The following is a 22,011-nucleotide window of genomic DNA, read 5'->3' as shown; positions in this document are numbered from 1 at the left end:
TTCAGTTTTTCATGCGCCCATGGGCAACTCCTCTGTAATTTTGATATAAGATTATTTTGAGAGTGGAATTCTGTTTGTGGGGAGGGAGAGTAGAAGAGTTAAACCTTCTTGGCCATGGCAAACTCAGGCCTTCCTTAGGTGTTATGCTTATATTTGTGTGTGTGTGCCTGCATGTGCATGTCTGTGCATGTGCATATGTGTGTGTGTGCATGCGTGTGTATTTGTTAGAAGGGGCAGTAACTGACCAGTTATGACAGAAGGCAACCCCTCCTTTTGTCCAAACCCCTCCCTTGGCACTTGGTAGGTGGTGCAGGTACCTGTGGGTTTTCACACCTCTGTAGCCTCTGAGTACTTCACTGGATTACAGCAGAGTAATAATTAATGCTAATAATGAGCACTCAGTGGTGTCAAAAAAGATGAAATTCTTTTATATATGTCATTCATGTAAGAAAGCAATGATTGTTAGATCTTCCCCCAACCGCCTAATGAGGTTAATATTTAATACTTGGGTACTTGGAGGAGTAAATAAGTACTTTTGAAATTTGCTTATTGGTAAGAGCTTATTCCCTGATATTGCCAGAGTAGATATATTGTTGCTTTATATAGCTTTAGTGATATTTCTATTGCTGTGTGAAAGTGAATCAGGGTAGCACTTTAATTTACATTTGTGATCAGGAGTATTATTTTACATAAAGATTAAAATTTGTTTTGGAACAGGAGTCAAGAATTTACTTCATTAGGTCTGAATTCACATTTTCCACCTCATTTGAAATAAAATATTTTGTAAGTTAAAACATATCTTAGCTGGGAAGTAATATTATAACAACATTTCACCAAAATTCTCAAGAAATGTTTTAAAATACAGAAGTCTTTCTACTGGTAACATTATTCCCCCACTGACTTCATGTCAAAACCAAATGATGATGTATTTTCCTTAAGGCATTGTTTATATGGCAGGTCTTCAACCATATATTACTAACAGTATGTACCTTATCAGACCTGATGAGATTACAGCCTGAAGAGTTATATTTGATTCATACAAGAGTGTGGACTTGAGCTTCAAAGGAATAATGAAGCCAAACTATTATAGTTCAAGTACTTTAATAAATATTAAATGATAAATAAGGCTGGTTCCACACTAGCTTCAGGGCCTGTGGATAATAAAAGAAAATCTTCAAATGGTGCCAAACAGTATTATGGCTGTCTTGCCTTTTATAATCTGTCTTTACTGCTCACCACTGTAGTTGTCAGAGCTGGGAATGATGAGGTAGGATGCATAATTTTTGTTGCTGACGGAATTAAAAGTAAAGGAGACTTTAAAAGTAATCCATCTCTTTAGCAGGATAAATACAGAAATGTGCTTTTTGGTAATACTGTAATAGGTATTTAATCACTCCTCACCTACCTACTCTCTCTGAAAGTCAAGTTGTGAACTTCATGTTAAATGTGAAACATACCAGGTGATATCCATTTTCATTATTGTTAATTTCTGGTTTTAATGGAAACTAGAATTTAGTTATATCATCGTGTTTGGGATGTCAAAACATGTTCCAGTGGGAGAGTGCAGAATGCCTATGATTCATAGAAGATCACTAAGTTATGTGATTATATGGAAGAAAAAGTAAGTGAAGCTGCTTTTCAGAGAAAGCCCATCAGTACTATTGTTATAAAGTCTACTGTGGGCTGAGCATGGTGGCTCATGCCCATAACCCCAGCACTTTGGGAGGCTGAAGCGGGTGGATCACCTGAGGTCAGGAGTTTGAGACCAGGCTGGCCAACATGGTGAAACCACATCTCTACCAAAAGTACAAAAGTTAGCTGGGCATGGTGGTAGGCGCCTGCAATCCCAGCTACTTGGGAAGCTAAAGCAGGAGAATTGCTTGAACCCAGGAGGCAGAAGTTGCAGTGAACCGAGATTGCGCCATTGCATTCCTGCCTGGTCGACAAGAGCTAAACTCTGTCTCAAAAAACAAACAAACAAACAAACAAACAAAAAACTGTGGCAGACAAATTCTAAGATGCCCTAATAATCCTTCCTCCTGTTGTTCATGCCCTTATACATTGAAATTGGGCCAGCCTAGGTTTTTTTTCCCCAACCAATTGAATATGGAAAACATGATGGGATATCACTTCTGTGATTAGGCTAAATAAGATAGTGACCTTCCCTTTTGCTTACCATACTCTTCCCTTTGGTGACTTTGATGAAACATGTTGCCATATTGGCACATGCAAGGAACTGAGGGCATCCTCCAGCCAATGGCCAGGTAGGAACTGAGACCCTCACGTCAACAAGTCTTGTAGGAACTGAGTACTGCCAACAATTATGCCAGCTTGGAAGGAGATCCTTCCTCAGTCAAGACTTTAGATGACACCCCAGCCATGGCTGACACCTTGATTGCAGCCTGGTGAGAGACCCTAAAGCAAAGGGCTCGGTTAAGCTACAGCCAGGTTCTTGACCCACAGAAACTGTGAGATTATACATGTGCATTGTTTTAAGCTCCTGAGTTTGAGGTGTTGGACACATAGCAATAGAAAACTGATACATTAGATGTATTAGTTTGATACGGCTACCACAACAAAGTACCACAGACTAAGTGGCTTAAATAAGCAGTTGTGAAAATTTATTTTCTCACAGTTCTGGAGGCTCAGAAGTCTAAGATGAAGGTGTCAGAAGCATTGATTTCTTCTGAGACTTTTCTCCTTGCCTCGTAGATCCCTGTCTTATCCCTGTGTCTTCACAGGATCTTCTTTCTGCACATGTCATGCACTAGTTCCCCTTTCATATGTAGACACCAGTCATATTAGATTACAGGCCACAATAATGACCGCATTTCAACTCAGTCACCTCTTTAAACATTCTCTCTCCAAATACAGTCACATTCTCTGGGATCTGGAGATTAGGATGGCTTCATATGAATTTTATGAGGAAACAACGGTTAAGCCCACGACGATAAACTATATAAAGTTTTATAATTATACTTATAGCAAAAACTCTGTAGAACTTACTGTCTGTAAAGATCTTTTGCTTCCTTTTTATTCTTTGTTTTAATATAATTATATATTTTTGGATGATTTATATATATAAAAAATCACATAGTTTAGCACATATATTTGCATATCCCTGTCTCCATAACAAAATTCGAATCTCTGTAAGCATATGTCTTCCATATACTTTATTATTATTATTATTATTATTTTTAGACAGAGCCTCCCTCTGTCACCCAGGCTAGAGTGCAGCGCACGTTCTCGGCTCACTGCAACCTCCATCTCCCCGGTTCAAGTGATTCTCCTGCCTCTGCCTCCTGAGTAGCTGGGATTACAGGTGCCCACCACCACACCTGGCTAATTTTTGTTTTTTTTTTGGTAGAGATAAGATTTCACCATGTTGGCCAGGCTTGTCTTGAACTCCTGGCCTCAAGCAATCCACCTGCCTCGGCCTCCCAAAGTGTGGGGATTACAGGGGTGAGCTACTGTGCACAGCCTCTTTGCTATACTTTAGTGTAACACTTTGCAGTATTTATGGTATTGCTGTTAGAGGCATTTTCAAAATCTACCTTTACTTTTTGTATTTGCTTGTATACTTCTAAATAAGTTGGAAGTAGCTTAAGAGTAAGGACTTGTTAAAAAGATAGGGAGTTTGAAGAATTTACATTTATTTGAAGTAGGTATAATTTTAGATAATGGTAGGTCCAGAGAATATCTGTCTTTGTATTTGGGAATCAAGATATAATGGAGATACACTGTTAGAGACTATCTAATGCTGGGCTGATTTATTTAGACACTGTGTTTTTGACACTTTGAGCTATTAATAGCACTGTACGTGTTTAAAATATTTTTCTAAATGGCCAAAAAATATCTACATTATATACAACAGTTCATTATAGCATACACCAGTGGTTCCCAAAGTGCGTCTGCAGACCCAGGGAGTGCCAAAAACTCTCTTAGGGGATCTTCAAAGTCAAAACTATTTCCAAACTAAAACCAAACATTATTTGCCTTTTATTTTAAAAAGTGTTGACATTTTTATATGTGTTGACATGTGTTGCATCATAAATGCAAAAGAAACAGAGGATGAGATTGCTGGAGGCTTTGCATTAATCAAGGCAGTGGTGTTAAACTACTGGTATTTGTATTTTAAAATAGGGATGATAATATTGCCAATATAAGAGGGTTGTTGTAAGATTTAAATCAGATATTTTGTGTGTAAGTTTTCAACTAATGACCACTATACACTGCTACCCTTATCAGCAACATGTGTTTCTACCATGTTTTTGTCTCTCACTACCATTTATTTTGTGTTGTGATGAGTGATTTTAGTTACGTTTATGTGTATACGTACTGCCACCAAAAAATCAAAGAAGAATATTAAGATAATTCTTAAAACACAAGTTTATGGTGGTTCATGTTTCTTCAAAGAAATGGTTAGGGAAACATAGATAGGTGAAGATGAGCAAGCAATTAGGGATTTTTGTAAATCTTTGATATTAGGAAGAGCATCATAAACCTAGGAAGTTGAACCAACAATTGTAAGGAAAGTGGTTAACAGAGCGTATGACTGAACAGAGAACATTCTCCATTAGGGATAAACTATAATTACCTGATTTAGCACTTCTTCCATTGGCAATTCAATTTCCATATATGCATCCTCTGCTCTAAATCGGTATGTCTATATTGGGTTATTTAACTTGTTACAATAATATATACTTAATGTAAAAATGAGAAAGAATAGTATTGTTTTGTGCAATTTCTACTATTTTCCCCAAGTCTAAATTTAGCACTGTTCTATACTGCACTCTGTCAAACATCAAGTCAATGAAAAATAAAATTAGATTGTTGAACTATGTGCTATTCACTGAATTTTAAGTTTGAACTATCATTGTTTCGAAATGAAATCAAAGGGTAAGTAAATGCAAAGGCCTTATGTCATTTTGTTATGATGTTTATTGTGTTTTATTATTTTTTGGTTTATTTATTTTTGCCTTATTCTGTTTTTTTAAAACAGATCATCAGAAACTAGAAAGAGAAGCTAGAATCTGCCGTCTTTTGAAGCACCCTAATATTGGTGAGAACATATTTTTAATGTTTTTAAAATGTTAATTTAAAATTTTATGTTATGTACCACAATAAAGTGCTAATTTGATAATCTAGAATATTTATAACTTTTAAAAAAATAGGTTCCTAACTTTCAATCTTGGTTACATTTGATTCCTCAAAGTTTTTCTGTGTTTGTTGTTTGTTTTTTGATGCAATCTTTGAAGTAGAAATGTGAAAAATTAAACTAAGTTTGTAGAAACAAAGATACTAAATTAATTAATAGTATATGTTTCCTGTTGCGCTGAAAGTTGACTGTATACCAACCAGTGGAAAACCTGAGTGTAATTTAAAGAATAAATAAATAAATTTAGGTAATCCCTGATTATATTAGCTTTATTTTAACCACATAATTTGGAGTCTGCTATGTTAATGAGTTCAATGTCCTTTCTGTAGAGTTGTATAAAATGAAAACAATAATCCTTTACCTAATTGGGAAAATAGTTGTGAAGGTAAAAATGAAACAAGTATAACCATTTTTTGAAGTTATATATATATTTTTTCAAAAGTTTATGATTATGTATAAACACTTTAAAAAATAATGTAAGGTCTCATTTGAATAGTGCTTTTATGTGTCTTTAAGAATTGCTCAGCTACTGCTGCTGAAGTGTAGAAAGACAGGATTTATGTCATCACTTTAGTCAACTCAATTACATTCCATATATTCTGTTAAAAGTTTACTTTAGGCCAGGTGCGGTGACTTATGCCTATAATCCCAGCACTTTGGAGGGCTGAGGCAAAAGGATCGCTTGAACCTAGGAGTTCGAGACCAGCCTGGGCAATATGACAAGACCGTATTTCTACAAACTATTGAAAAAATTACCTGGATGTGGTAGTGTGCATGTATGGTCCAAGGTACTAGAGAGGCTGAGATGGGAGGATCACCTGAGCCCAGGAGGTTGAGGCTGCAGTGAGCCATGCACTTCAGACAGCCTGGGTGACAGAATGAGACCTTGTCTCCAAAAACAAAAAAGTTCACCTTATAGTTACTGATTTGATTCCAGAAATAGTAAAAGGACTTCAGAATATTTATCTCTCATGAATTATAAAATAGCATAACTGTTTTCGAAATTTTTAAAAAGTGATGAATATAAGAAACAAAGAAGAAAAGCACAGGAAAGAAAAAGTAAATCCAGAAATATGTGTAAACTAGATTCTGTGATAGTAAGTTTGATTATTTTGGAAAAACGTTACTGTCCCAGCTCCCTCAATTTTATTGTTAACTTAATTATTTCTGATCTAGAAGCAGTGAGAAAAGGGGTAACAGTGATGTAGAATTTGCAAAATCTTTCACTGAAAAGTTTACAGGTGTTTTAATTTTATGTGTAGGAGCATTCAATTTCTATTCTTGCTTTGATGTTTTTAGTATCCCGCACTTAGTGGGTGCATCTTAGGGTCTTAAGTGAATGGCTACTATGGGTAAAAAAAATTGTAACAGTGGCAAATTCACCTATATCATTCACTCACTCAACAAGTTACATTTCTAGGTGTATAGTAGGAACAAAACGTACTGCCAGCTGACTAAAAGGAACCTTCTGGTTTGAGGAGAGAACAAAACAACTCTGACATATAAATCTACTTCTTTACAAGCATTTTTTTTCTGACAAAAATTTATGGCATTTCTTGTTTGGCTGTATTGGTTTGCTAAGACTGCCAGTAACAGAGTACCACAAACTGGGTGATTTAAGCAACAGAAATTTATTTTCTCATAGCTCTGAAAGCCAGAAGTCTAAGATGAAGGTGTTGTCAGGTTTGGTTTCTTCTGAGACCTCCTTCCTAAGCAAGTAGGTGGCTGTCATCTCCCTGTGTCTTCACATGGTCTTCCCTCTGTATGATGTCTGTGTCCTCATTTCTTCTTGTAAGGACACCAGTCATATTGGATGAGGGCCCACACTGATAACCTCATTCTCACCTAATTATCCCTTTAGACACTTTATATGCAAATAATACAGTCACATTCTGAAGTATCAAGGTTAGTATACCAACACAGGAATTTTGGGAGGACATCATTTGCCCATAACATTTAATTATCCAATGAACCACTATAGTTCAAAGATTACTTCTCTTGCTCAGGTTTAAGATAAAATCAAATCTTTGTTTAGTGAACTTGCAATTCTGGTGCAGAAAGTTGTTATTTGTTTGTTTTGGTTTGGTTTGGTTTGTATGAGGTCCTCCTATGAGACTCAATTTTTGTGGATAATGAAACTAGTTTCTTCCATTTCCTCTAGGATACCAAAGTCAAACATTTGAAAAACTGCCAAGGTAAAACAAGAACTGTTTTCATTCTGACACTACATACAGACTAAACTTATAAAAAGAGAAACTATGCTGGGGAAAGTTCTAAACCTTTGTGACCTAGATAGCATCATCAACACCTTCTGACGCAGTGTACATCTTTTTTCGGGGCTCCTTAACAGCCAAAGGTCATAATTCCTTGGTTACCTCACTGGAGGTTTTCTTCCATCTTTTAAGGTTTCAGGAGTACAAAAGGAACTGTGACAATTTTAGGTCCTTGAACCCTAGGACCCATTTCTAACCACAAGAGAGATTTCGAGTGATCCTTTATCTCAGGGTATAAGTCATGGATGGATTAAATTTATGAGACATAATCTCAAAAATTATAACACTGGCAAATTCACCTATATCATTCACTCACTCAACAAGTTACATTTCTAGGTGTATAGTAGGAACAAAACAGACCAATATCCCTGCCCTCATGGAGCTTGCATTTTTGGGGGAGACAGACAGTAAACAAAGCACAGGGTATTAGATGGTGATAACTGTTGAGGAAAAATAGGAAGCAGAGAGGGAAATACAGGGTGTTGGAGTATTCCAATTTTAAATAGTTGGTCAGGACCATTTCATAGAGAAAGTGAAATACATTTGAATGAAAACCTAAAAGATGGGAGGAAGGAAGTCATTTGGCTCCCCGGGGCGGGGGCGGGGAGGAACATTGTAGGCAGAGGGAACAAACAGCCTGCATAAGGGCCCTAAGGTCAGTAGATTCTACCAAAGCTTTTTATCTAATGAGAGAAATAGGGATGAATTCTTTTTCATTTTATCTTACCTTAACTGATGAATCTCCATGCCATGTAATCTGACAGTGTTGTGTTTATTCATGTAAAGAACGATTTTAAAACAACATCCATAACAACAGTGACTGTCATAAAATAGTAAGCAACAGCCAACAAAGGAGGAGTGTTTTAAAGACAGATGCCATAAGTGGACATCTGCAAATGCATTGGAGAGTAGTTGAACCCAAGGTTATGAGGGGAGTACTGCAGGAAGAGATCATCTCACTAGTTAACAGCACCACATGAATCACTAGTACTCAATCATGACTGAATCAGATTACACAGGGAAAACAGCATTTGCTCTTAATTTCCCTGACATAGGTAATGTGATATGTAAGTAATATCAGACTCTTATCCTCTTCTCCCTTTTCTCTATTTTATTATTTGCTTGGTTTTAAAATCAGCTAGGCTTTAGAACTTTAAGGAAGGAAATAACTATTTTTGACAGTGTTTTCCCCTGTGAAAAGGTGCTTGTTTCATTTTTATATTTGCATGTGTCTTTCTCTTGGCACAGAATCAATAATCTTGAAAACTTGCAGCAAGTAAAAGGTTCCTCCCAAAAATACACATTTTAAACCAACTAAAAATGGCGATTCATTAAACTACTTTTTTTCATGTGTTATTTTTTATGTTTTTCTGATTTTAAAAGTAATACAGTTAGTGGAAAATTTGGAAAATACAACATTGTATAAAGAAGAAACTGGAGGGCTCAACTTTTAATATTTGATTTATTCATTTTTTCCTTTTTATAATAAATCTTATATATATGCTAATTTGCAGCATTCTGTTGTGTACATTTTCATACCCCTTTAGATATACTATGAAAATGGTCTCACCCAACAAAATTTCTTGAGTATATAACCATTGGCAAGCTTTGTTCTAGGCTATATGCACTGGTGATGAAACAGTGACTGAGAGAGACAATGCCCCTCTTTTCCCAAAGCTTTTCATCTTAGCGTATAAACAAAACACCATAATAATGTCATAAGGATTAGTTCTATGCAGAGAATTGAAATAGGGTAATTTGATACCAGGGGACCGGATGGATACTATCAAAAACAAACAGAGCGAGACACCAGTTAAAGCTGATATAGATTTTATTTTATACTATTGCAATCGGGGAAAGAACTGAACTTCATTCCAAGCACAGCAATGACAGCTGGGGATTTATAGTCAAGGAGCAGAGTGAGGGGGTCAGTGGATGGAAGATTTTTAAGAGGAGACATCAAGGATAGGGAGATTCTTGCTGAACTGGACTAACAAGATTCTTGCTAAAGGCAGGCCAAGGACTTAGACATTAAGGGTAGAGAATGAAGACCTTGATCAGATATCAAAGGTGGGAAATCACTTAGTAGGATTCTTCATTTAGACTGGCTTCTGAAGGTTAGGGACATTGCCCAAGGATGAGATCTAGTTGAAAAGAGGAACCTGCCTGATGTTTGGTTAGGGAGAGAGTCTTGGTCACACTGCTTTAGAGTGGCTTCTCAGGCAAGATGCACCATTGGGGGTCACATTTAAACTGATATCTAAATGACAAGTGGAAGCCATCATGAAAAAGAGAAAGAGTTTCAGGCACAAAGAGCCCTCTTTGTTAGGGGAAAAGTGGGGAAACCAGTAGATGGACTGCCTTGGGGGAAAGGGAGTGACTGAACAGGGTAGGTAGATATTTAACCATGTAGGGTTTCGTTAACTAGATTTGGGAGTTTGGGTTTCATTCTACATGCAATGGGAAACCAATAGTAGGGTTTTAAGCAAAGGTGTATCATAATCTGCTTTGCTGTGTCTGCTGTGTGTAAAATGGTTTCCTAGTCACTTGAGCACAAGTGGGTACATTCAAGCTATTCTCCTGCCTCAGCCTCCCGAGTAGCTGGGATTACAGTCACGTGCCACCACACCCAGCTAATTTTTGTATTTTTAGTAGAGACGGAGTTTCGCCATGTTGGCCAGGCTAGTCTCGAACTCCTGATCTTAGGTTATCTGCCCACCTCGGCCTCCCAAAGTGCTGGGATTACAGGCGTGAGCCACCATGCCTGGCCAGTTGTCTTCTATATCTAATGATTAAGCTTGATTGAGTTGAATAATGCTAACTCTGTTGTAGCTAAAGTACTAGTAGACTACGAAGATGAAAGAGACCAAAAAATGACCAAAAAGATATCATAATTTTAAAAGACAAATAATTATGTATGCAACTGAAATATAGTGTGATTATATACTATAATGAAACTATTAATAAGGTGCCATGGGAGCGCCAACATACAAGCTAAGAATCTTAACTGAAATATACTGGATGGTGAACAGAATTTTGCCATAAAGTTGTAGGGATTGGACTGAAGAGCATTATAGAAAGACAGGCCCACAAAAGAAAAAAATAGAGTTAAACGTCTTTGTCACACTTGAATGACTGAAAACTTGTAATGATTGGTATACTATGTGTGTGTGTCAGAAATAAAAGTTGATTGAGAATAACAGTGGAGAGTCTGGGAAGGAATTTGATTTTTAATCTGGAGAAAATGAAGAATTAATTTAAGATTTATTTAGTCAATTCATAATTATATCAGTTTTTTAGGACAGATTTAGTAGTAATAAGCACAATTATGTGGTGTCAGGAAAAATTGGTGTTGAAAGAGCATCTGAAAGTCTCTGGAGTGAATGTAGGTGTAAGGCATGATGAGTTCCTCAACCGTAGCAATGGGAATAGAGTTGCAAGGAGGGCAAAGCTACCAAAGATGTTGCTGTGGAATCAGATCTTGAGCAGTAATTAACTTGTGGCAGATGGGTTAGGAGGTTTCTCTGAGGTTTCTAGTTTGTGTGACTAGAGAGATGTTGATCCCTTTAACTGACAATAGGGAACAAAGGAGGAAAAAACATTGGGAGAAATTAGAAATTTCACTGATTTGAAAACATTATTTTTTAAGGATTGGAACATACCCATTATGGGGGACCATGGACAAAAAGGAAGACTAGAAGTCACAAATGCCACTACCCAAACCTCTGATCTTTCACTTTTTGGCAGAAGATATAAGCTTCTTACCATGTTGGCATCCTCTTCAGGATGGAAATACTTGGCGGTGACTGTGATCATCTTTCTTAGACTAAGGCTGAATGCTGCTAAGTCCCAAGCAGTCAAGTTGGGTGCTCAAAGTATCTATTGAAAAAGCAACATAACATCTGTAGCAACTCCATCACCACCTAACTGTGATTGAGCACTTATTTCTAGGATGCTTTTTTCCCCTCATTCTGTCCACTAAAGTAAAGCTCACTTCTCACTGGTCCCTTGTGCCTTTCCCAAACATGTATCTTTCACTGGTTCAACTACTTGAATGTGTATATATCCCCTCTGACTTGCATGTGGGATACCACATAGAACCCTAGAGAGTATGAATATATGTTTTGAGTCATCTACATGTATGGGATAGTGAGAGCATGTGAACGTGCCCAGCAGTATATTACCAAGGGGGCCATAGACAGAATGATGAAAAATACTTATTTGTAAAAATTTGACTTTTTCTTTTAAGGAGCAATAACAACAGGCATTTTCTTAGATTACTTTCATTCTGAATATATTTGAAAACATTTAATATATAAAAGAGCTAAATTTTTATTCTAGATGAATAAAAGGAAACTATATTTGGGAACAAAATATTTTGAGATGTACAGAAATGCAGTATAGGCTTCTTTTTACAATAATAATCCAACTATCCTGATTTTAAATTGCGTTATATCAATTTATACTCTAAGAAAAGTAGGAAGACTATAAATTTTACCTACAGGCTTAATTTTGTTAAAGCTTTAATGAGTTACTATTTTGAAGATCATTATTTTCCTTCTGCCATTCGCCTTCTTCCAAATAATTTCTCATTTAAAAGTTGTAGTGCCAAATGTTCATTTAAGCTTATTTGTTAGGAACTCTCCAAGAGAACTCTGATAAAACATGATTTTCAAATGTTATTCTCATATGTGTTGATTATTCCAGTGACCTTTTCTTTTGATATTTCTTATATAAATCTGCCCTTCAAAATTAAATTACATCTTCTGGTCATTTTCTAAGAATATATTCATAATATGGACGAGAGAAAAGAGATGGAACAGTTTTTCCCCCACAGAAAGACAGAGGATCATTCATTTAAGGTAACAGTTTTCAACCTGGGATGATTTTGCCCCCCCTACTCTCTCTTCCTTCTGGAGACATTTGACAATGTGTGGAAACATTTTTGACTGTCACAATTGTGGTTGCCATTCTGGCATCTCTTGGATGGAGGCTTCTAAGCATCCTACAATGCACAGAAGAGCCCTTCACAATAATGAATTATCTGCTCCAAAATGCCATAGTGCTAATATTGAGGAACTCAATTATTTAAAGTAAGAGTGACAGTAACAACAAAAGGACAAATAGCCAGCATTACTTGATGTACTTATGGGGCCATGCAATTTTCTTTTATATAAAAAAAGTAGGCAGTGCATCTTCTTAAGTAAAGGATAAGTCTAGTAAAGAAAATAAACTGCTTTTGAAACCATTTATAAGTATCTAATTAAATTGAAGCATAGAAATTGCACTGTAAGCAGAGCCAAGGTAGCATAGTCTGATGCTGACGTATGCCAATTACAATCTTTATAAATCTATTAATCAAAACAGATTTTATGTTTGCAACCTTGGCAAGCCTGATTCCTTCACACACAAAAAGGTAATGAAACCTATTTAAATAAAATAGAATCATTTAGTTTTTTAACTAATTTTGACAGGTCTTCTCCCCAATTAATCTCAATCAGTGATGTGTTACTATGGTATAACAATTGCAAACCACCTTCCAGTGAAATTTAAAAAAAAAAAAATTATGTAAGGCTATCATGAACTTTTTCTGTAAACTAGAAAATATTATTTTTTGAGATAATAAATAGGTCGGATGTTTATGATGCAGTTGTTTTTCATTTGGAAAGGTTTTAATGTTTAAACAGTGAAGTGACAATATCCGATTTAATTTTAACAGGCTGTAGCTACTGCAAGTCTGACCATGTCTCTCTTCTGCTCAGAAACTAATTAGTGGCTTCCCACTGCACTCAGAGGACAACAGGAGGCCTCACAGTGGCATGCAAGGCCTTACAGAATGAACACCCTCACTCCCTTCTTAGCGTCTTATTCTTCTGATCTTAGCTTCTCTCCCCCTCAGTTGCTCTGCTCTAACCCCTCTGGGCTCCTTGCGTTTCTTCACCTGTTCCTGTTATCCTCCTGCTGCGGGCCTTTGCCTGGAGTTCTTTCTGAGAATACAGCAAGGAGGCATGCTGGCTCACTTCCTGCAGGACTCATCCAAGAGGGGAGGCCTGCCCTGACAGCTCTGTATGAAAGAGCAGCCTCCCTCCCCCATGCCCCACCCAGCACTCCCTAGCATCCTTCTTGCTTTATCTCTGTTGCACTTATCAAGATTTTGTGTATTTACTTGTTGATTTGATTAATTTCTACCCACTAGTATGTAAAACTTCATGAGGGCATGGACTTCTCTTGTTTATTATTGTACCTTAAAAAGCACCTGCCATAGAGTCTGTGCTCAATAAATAAATGTTAAAGAAATTCAACAATACATGGGTACATATATTTTTATTAAGTTCAAGTTTAGATTATCTGTAGAGGAACAAACACTTCTATTAAGAGAAAAGCATAAATTTTAACTTATGGCACAGCTGTTTTATTTAAGTTCATCTGCAGGCTTTTGCTTTCCTTCTGGCTAAAATGACTCAATGGCCCTGGGCTGGCCCACACCTAAACAAAGACTGTAAAGCAGGAGAGCAAACAATTGACTGCTCCCTGACTTGCTAGCCAACAAACCACGTGAGTCAGCATACCTCTTTTTACTGCCTGACCTTCCTTAACATCTCCTTATCATATTCGGAAATTCCTATTCTGGTGGCTGGAATCTTGGCCCAGACCCTTTTGGTGATCGTGTTTCTCGTATACCCCGCAGCATTTGAATCATCTTTGTCAGGAGTGTGAGGGGCTCATGGTCTCTTGTATCAGGCAGACACCTAAAACTGCTAGCTGCTTCCTTACCTTCCTCAGGAGCATTTTGATGATACTCCAGAAAGCAGAACAGTACGATCAATAAATGTCATGGATTTTTTTTTTCTCCTTGCTAGATTACCTAGCCTTTCAGATAAGGTTGGATAAACCTTATTCCAGGATAGCCATTTATTTGACTACTCTACCCTTCCAAGCAAAAAGCTGCTTTTCGAATGAAATTACCAAACTACAGTAGTCAGGAAAGAAAGAGAAAGGTTGGTTATCTCTCACTCTCACTTGGGAGCTTTGTCCTGGAACAAGGATTGACAAAGTTTTCTGTAAAGCACCCAATAGTAAATATTTTGGGCTATGCTGGCAATGCTACCTCTTTGTCATTGTAGCACAAAAACAGCCACAGAAACTTCATAAATGAATAGGTATGATTATGTTCCAATAAACCTTTACTTATGGACACTAAAATCTGAATTTCATTTAATTCATCTCAAGATGTAAAAAACATTCGGGCCAGATGCGGTGGAGGTCAGGAGATCGAGACCAACCTGGCTAACACGGTGAAACCCTGTCTCTACTAAAAATGCAAAAAAATTAGCCGGACGTGGTGGCGGGCACCTGTAGTCCCAGCTCCTCGGGAGGCTGAGGCAGGAGAATGGCATGAACCCGGGAGGTGGAGCTTGCAGTGAGCCGAAATGGTGCCATTTCACTCCAGTCTGGGTGACAGAGCGAGACTCTGTCTCAAAAAAAAAAAAAAAAAAAAACAGAAAAATAAAACAAAAAAACAAAACATTCTCGGTACAGGCTGTTCAAAAATAGGTAGTGAACTGAATTTGGCCGGTGAACTATAGTTCCCTGACCCAGGCCTGCTCTACAGTGAAATGACTTCATCTTTGTCGGTTACTTGGACCTTGGAGGTCTGCTGAACTCCCTAATGCTTTTTTTTCTTGGATCTGACAAACAGCTTTATTCGTGTCTCCTGGCCACTTTGTAGATTCTGAATCCTAGAAGGGAGAAGCTAAAATATCTGAGTGCAGTGATAATCTGCTTTGCTTCCCACTTCTGAATTTCTCTAATTCTGGAAGATAGTGTCATTTCACCTCTGATTTCTGGTTTAGCTCAGCTCTCAATTCTAGGTCTAATGTGATACAAAAAGCCTCACCCCTGTTGCTTGGTTTTGTTTTAGTCTTGCTGTTGGTTTTACTGTTATCTACCTTCTCGGTTACCCATTGACTAGATTTCTTGCCTCGTGATAAAGTTGTGGATAATAACTGCCTACCTCTTGGTGTCTTCATCTGCCAACTACTACACCTAGGTAACCTATGAATTTTGGACTTAAGCTGGGACTACTCAAGGCTTCCCTTTGTTCATTTTCCTTGGGAACTGATGATCTGTTTCAGATTACCTTTGAATTTACCCATAAGTGCTGCTTCTAGAATAATTTTGACTCCTGACTTTTGCTCTTACTTTTAAACTTTTGTCCCATGTGTGATATAGGCCAGGTTTGTCTTCATTTGGCAGATTTACAACCATCTAAGCCAAGAATCTGACAGGATATTATTTTTTCTATTTCTTTTGATTTTATTGAGGTCTTTCTCTTTTTGAACCCATCTCTTTCCCCATCTCTCTCAAAACACCCTGAGTATACCAGGGTCTGCACCTCTTATGAAGTCAAAGTTAGAATGACTTCAGTTGTGAGCTTGCCTTTCTTAATTACACAAACTTCTTCTGACAATAATAGGTATAAACTAGAATGACATAATTTGATGTAATATAAGACTCTTTTTCTGAGAGTACAGAAAAGCATATTGTATTCACCTTGATTTGCAAATATCTCATGAGGAGAGTTACTTTATTCTTTGGACCTATTTTTCACTTGTAAAGCTGGTGTGGGTCCCCTTAGATACTCTGTCCAGTTTAATTTGAATGGAGCAACATGACACTGAGGAGTAGTATGATAGTACTCAGAGAGGGTGATACAACTCTGAACTTGTTGGCCCTTATCAGGTATAATTGAAATTTCCCCTGGAAAGGGAAATAAGCAAATGGCATCAAGGCAAAGAGCCAAATCCAGCAGATGATCAAGATGGTTGGTGGGAGGAAAGTCTGATGGTTTCCGCTGCTAAGCGTGGGAGATACTGACCTACTCTCATTCACTTACTTTTGTAGATAGATGTAGACTGTGAGCTGCCAAAATAGAGAACAATTCTTACTTTCTGTCAGCAGCTTATCAGAATCCCCTGGCCTCCAATAATGATGAACACAGTCCGGACCCTGTTCTTATGACTGGTGATTGATACAGCTGGCTTAGCTCTTGTTTTTTGACTTGCTTTTACTGGGCCCTGGACTATTTGTTCTACACACTTTAAGTTTGGGTGCATGAGCACCTAGGTATGACTTCACAGACAGCCCTGTTTCTGATCTGAACCTATCATACTTACCTCTGGCTTTGACCTTTTATCCTCCTGACTCTCTACACTAGTGCTTCTCCCCTTGATGGACTTCTTTAAAAATTTTTTTATCATGTTTGCATCTTATATCCTGGAAGACAGAATTATCCCTTTCCACTGAAATATAATACTTTAGTATATATTTGAATGAATATACATTGAAGAAATATAATGTCACTTGTCTTCTGGGAAAGACTTTTAGTTTTGTGGATTAAAAAATTTGGTATTTTGATTGTTTAATTGCTAATCTTGATTTATAGGACACAGATAATTTCTGCTTTTCTTTTGTTACATATCTATTTTTAAATGATTTGGTAATACTCTTCAGATGTTCACTTTTTCTAGTTCTTCATTTTAAATTATAGTATCTTTCTTTTATTTTATAGATATAGTTTAACCTGGTCCCTGCTATGGTTTGGATGCGGCTTGACCCTGCCCAAACTCTTACTGGAACCATAATTTCCAGTGTAGCAAAGTGCGGGGTGGAAACTATATGAGAGAGTGCCTAATGGGAGGCTTTGGATCGTGAAGGCTTTGCCCTTCCCCTGGTGGGCAGTTGGGGCCTTTCTAGCAGTAGCAAGTTCTCCTTCTCAGGAGACTGGATTAGTCCTCTTGGAAATGGATTCAGTCCCACAAGAGTGGGTTGCCCTTTGTGTTTGGCCCCTTCACTTGTGTCTGCTTCCCCTTTGACCTTCTGCCATCTTATGACACAACACAAAGGTCCTCAGCAGAAACCGAGCCAGTGCTAGTCCTGTGCTTCTTTAACTTCCCAGCCTGCAGAACTGTGAGTGAAGTCAATCTCTTTTCTTTATAAATTGTGCAGCTTCGGGTATTTTGTCATAGCAACACTACAGGGAGTAAGACAACTCCTGTGTTCATTTTGCAAACCAAAGATTTTAATGATCACACTGTAAGTGGATCACAACCTAGCTCAACACAAATTGTAGCTTGATTTTATTAAGTTGTTAATGATAAATTTACTGCCTTAGTGTCTTTCTATTATTAGAGAATCTTAACAGAGTTTCATTTTTACACATAACATTCTTTTTTTGAAAAGTACTTTGAGAGTATGGAAATAGTTCATATAGAGTTTTCCATCACATGATATTCAAATGGTTATGTCAATGAGTGACCTGGTAACTTCAGGACTTGAAAGGCTAGGAGCTCTCTGAGTAAAGAAATGAAGAAATAGGCAATGGAAAATATGAATTACAACAAATGATATTTTATTATGTGAATCTAACAATCTGTATCAGCCAATCAATGAAAAAGAGCTTGAACTATTCCATATGCTATAAGGTTCTTGATGTTGTCATGGGTGTAGTCCTGCCAAATGCTTGATCCTTTTTATCAGAGACCAGGAACAAGGACCTGCACTTGTAATTGGAGTAATGAAATTTTCCAAGGCTCTATGAATGAAGGAAAGTATAAAGAATACCTTTATTGGCTGGGCACTGTGGCTTATGTCTGTAATCCCAGCACTTTGGGAGGCCAAGGCGGGCAGATCACGAGGTCAGGAGTTCGAGACAAGCCTGACCAACATGGTGAAACCCCGTCCCTACTAAAAAATATAAAAACTAGCCAGGTGTGGTAGTAGGCACCTGTAATCCCAGCTACTCAGGAGGCTGAGACAGGAGAATCACTTGAACCTGGGAGGTCGAGGTTGCAGTGAGCCGAGATCATGCCACTGCACACCAGCCTGGGCGACAGAGCTAGACTCCGTCTCAGGGAAAAAAAAAAAAAGGAATAAAAGAAAGCCCCTTGTTCTAACCAGCTTCCACAGACAGCTTTATGAAAGGAGACGTATGCTTTTGCCATCTCTTTATGGAAAAGTAAGTAAGTCTTTAGCCTAGATGGCTATTGTTGCCCAAGAAAGGAGGAGCGATAAATAGCTTCACTCCCCTGCCAATTTGGTATCAGTTTGAGTTTAATTCAGCCTGAGCATGTCCACTTCTAATGACACTTGTATGTGTGAGGAATGTGGGAGACAGGGAATGGAGGTGAATAGAGATTCTGATAGTGTTCAGATATGCCTTGATTTTCTCCAGTCCTAGAAAGGAGTAGTTCTGGAATCCTCCTACCTGTCCCTCAATTTTTCACTTTACTAAGGTTATAGCTTATAGCTTCCTTGAGATAGAAATGACTCTACAGAATCCATCCTGAATGGAAATCATAATAAATAATTCATATATCCAGGGAAGTCTCAAAACTAAACTTGTTTCCTGTTTTTGGAGCATAGTAACTGGCAAAATGTATTTGGGGTAAGTTTGACTTTTAGAGGGTGGTTCTGAAGCATTCTTATATATTAGATTCCCTTGATAAAATGGCAGATTCTTGAGCTTCAGCATTACAAATTGTCCTGGAGTGGGCTCTAGGAATCTACTTTTTTTTTTTGAGATGGGGTCTCACTTTGTCGCCCAGGCTGGAGTGCAGTGGCGCGATCTCGGCTCACTGTAAGCTCTACTTCCCAGGTTCATGCCATTCTCCTGCCTCAGCCTCCCAAGTAGCTGGGACTACAGGTGGCTGCCACCATGCCCGGCTAATTTTTTGTATTTTTAGTAGAGACAGGGTTTCACCGTGTTAGCCAGGATGGTCTCGATCTCCTGACCTTGTGATCTGCTCGCCTCGGCCTCCCAAAGTGCTGGGATTACAGATGTGAGCCACTGCGCCCAGCTGGAATCTACCACTTTTTAATTTTTTGTTTGCCTATTTATTGACTTATTATTTTTTAACTCAAGCACCCAGGTGATTGTGATACAGGTTTTCAAAACCACAATTTATAAAAAACATTGTTCTAGGGATAATGTTTTAGAAAACTAAATTCCCAGTAAAACTTTGAGCCCGGAACTTTCTATTCAACTCTGCAGATCTCTAGGCTCCCGGTCCTCTTTATCACTTTCATAACAGGTCTAGAGAATGAAATCTGCAAGAAAGAAAGATCCTTAGATAATGCCAATCTGAAATGTATTGTATCTAAACACTTAACATAATTATCTTATTTAATTTTCTCAACTACTCTGCAAGTATAAATATTATGTCAAGTGTTTTTGATTTAGTTCAGTAAATATTGAGCCTTTACTATGTGCTCTGTACAGTGAAAAAGTTCAGTCTCAAATAGATTTATTAATTTGACTGGGTTGCTTAGTTTATGAAGGGTGGAACCAGGATTCAAATACATTTGTTTGATTCCAAAGTTCATGTTTCTACTCTACAAGCCTTCTGTTCTGTTCTTCACTTCCTCATCTACTCAAAGCTGCGAGAACTCTCTGTGCAGCTGTATTACTTTTTATTTAAATAAAACACTAGAATGTGAACAACATGATACCAAACACTGTTGACATGTAAGGGGCTTTCTTCTTGTAAGAGAAGTTAGGACATTTACACGTGAAAATACTCAGCAGTTCAAAGAAGCATGTAATTAAGTGCCCAAATTGGAGATATAAAGAGAGAGGCTCGTGTTGTCTGTGAAATGTTTTCTACAGAGCATTGTACACATTTAAGTGTCTGGAAGGATAAGATTCAGGAAGGAAGGAACAATGTTGTCTCCAAATTATGAAAGTTAAAATGAGTCTGTCTATAGATAATGCCAGGTAATTATCATTCTACCTTTTAAAAGTTGTCAACAGACAATTAGCTATGTAAGTAATTTTCCCCTCATAACTTTCTTGTTGAACAGTTTCTGAAAGAGAAGCACTCTATTGTCATTTCCTTAATGCTTATTTATTTTCTAAGCCTCTGCTTTCAGGCTTCTGCTATGTGTTCCAAAGAAATTGCTCTCATAGTGATTATCACCACCTCCTTATTACTAAGTCCAGTGGAACCTTCTTGTTCTGGTCTTACTTGATGTTTCTCTATAGTTGAATGCTCCGTACCTTCCCCATTACAATACTGATTAGGTTTTGTTAGGACTATTTACTTAATCATCTAACTTTTCTGATAGATAATAAGCTCTCTGAGGATGGGGAATTGAGTCTCTTGTACATAGGGAAACCATATGGCCCAGGAAACCGTATGAGTTACCTCCTTTGGCTTTTGTAACATAAGTATTTTCTAGATTTCTTCTTTATCTCCAACTATTCATTCCTAATCTCCTTCATGAATTCCCCTTCTGCCTACCTCTTAAATCTACCCAGGGCATTTCATTAGTATGTTAGTAACTCCCAAATCTATTTTAGAGGGTTTAACGTTTCTCTGCAGACACGTTTCCTACTAGCTAGTAGAATATTCACTTGGATGCTATTCTGGTACCTTGGTAATCATACTGTGCATAAAATGGAACTTGTTTTCCACCCTTGCCCCACCCAGCCCCCACCCAAACCTGCTTCTCTGCTTGTGTTCCCTGCTATAAGCCTTGCCCAAGCTAGAAATCTGATGTCACCCTGTCTACCTCTCCTTCCCTTGCCAACTTATATAAACACTTAGCAGTTCTCCCTTCAACTCTCTCAATGGCTTTTAAATCAATCTCCTTGCCCCTAGCACACATGCTTTAATAAGTCTTTCCTCTTCTGAATTCTTCCCTTTGCTATGAAGAACAGGGTTTTTTAAAAATGCAACTCGGATCTGTCACTCTCCTCAAAATCCTCCCATGGCTCCCTTATTTCTCAGACTAAATTCTAAAATCCTGACATTGCAAAGTCCTTCACATTTTGAGTTCCCCTATTTGTTCGCTACTCTCCAGCCATACAGACTCCCTCCCCAAAACTGTAATTTCTAATTTTTCCATCTTCTCTTGGTGCTTTTCACTTACATTCTCTCGGTGGGAGTTGCTCTTCTTCTCCCTCCCACTTTGTCTGGCTGATCTTCTCCTTTCTGTTTAGGCCTCATCTTTGGCATCACCCCCGCAAGCCTTCCCTGATGCCCCTAATTGGTATTCCGGGGTGGGTGTTGTAGTGTACAAAGGTGCCTGGCTGAAGGGATGAGTCAGCGCTGATGCAGGGCTTCCTTTTTCTAATTTGCACAGTGGCCCTAAGCAGGCTAGTAGTGGCTCTGGTACTACATTACTTACTTACAGATCCTTATTCCCCCCGCAAAAGCCATCTGGCCTTGGGGACCTCATTCACATTTTATCTTCAGGGCCTAGCAGACAAGTTGTCATTAGATGGAGCACGGAGTATAGTATAATAATCATGCCTATTCATATGCACTGCTTTCACAATTTACTACGTTTTTTTTGTTTTTTTTTTTTCCTTCTTTTTCTTTTTTTCCTTAAGAGACAGGATTTTTCTCTATTGCCCAGACTGCAGTGCAGAGAAGAGATCATAGTTCAGTGTAGCCTCAAATTCATGGGCGCAAGCAGTCCTCCCTCAGCCTCCTGAGTAGCTGGGGCTACAGGTGCATGCTACTACACCGGGATAAGTTTTTGGTTTTTTTTTTTCGGTAGAGGCAGAGTTTCACT

At 38.0% G+C, this 22,011-nt stretch overlaps 1 protein-coding gene across 30 annotated transcripts in view; it reads left to right on the top strand.

The window, feature by feature from the left end:
* Positions 1-22,011, top strand: part of CAMK2D (calcium/calmodulin dependent protein kinase II delta) — a 305,686-nt gene that overhangs the window by 96,929 nt on the left and 186,746 nt on the right. For all 30 annotated transcript variants that reach the window (XM_025384885.1, XM_025384876.1, XM_025384874.1 and 27 more), the window contains one exon: positions 5,003-5,062. Coding sequence is in view for 28 of the 30 variants with exons in the window: in XM_025384876.1 (XP_025240661.1) it covers positions 5,003-5,062 (60 nt within the window). In the remaining 2 variants the exon portion in view is untranslated. The remainder of the gene's footprint in view (positions 1-5,002; positions 5,063-22,011) is intronic.

The sequence above is a fragment of the Theropithecus gelada genome, chromosome 5 (assembly GCF_003255815.1).
Source record: "Theropithecus gelada isolate Dixy chromosome 5, Tgel_1.0, whole genome shotgun sequence".
NCBI classification, from domain to species: domain Eukaryota; kingdom Metazoa; phylum Chordata; class Mammalia; order Primates; family Cercopithecidae; genus Theropithecus; species Theropithecus gelada.
This window is presented reverse-complemented; position numbering and strand designations above follow the sequence as displayed.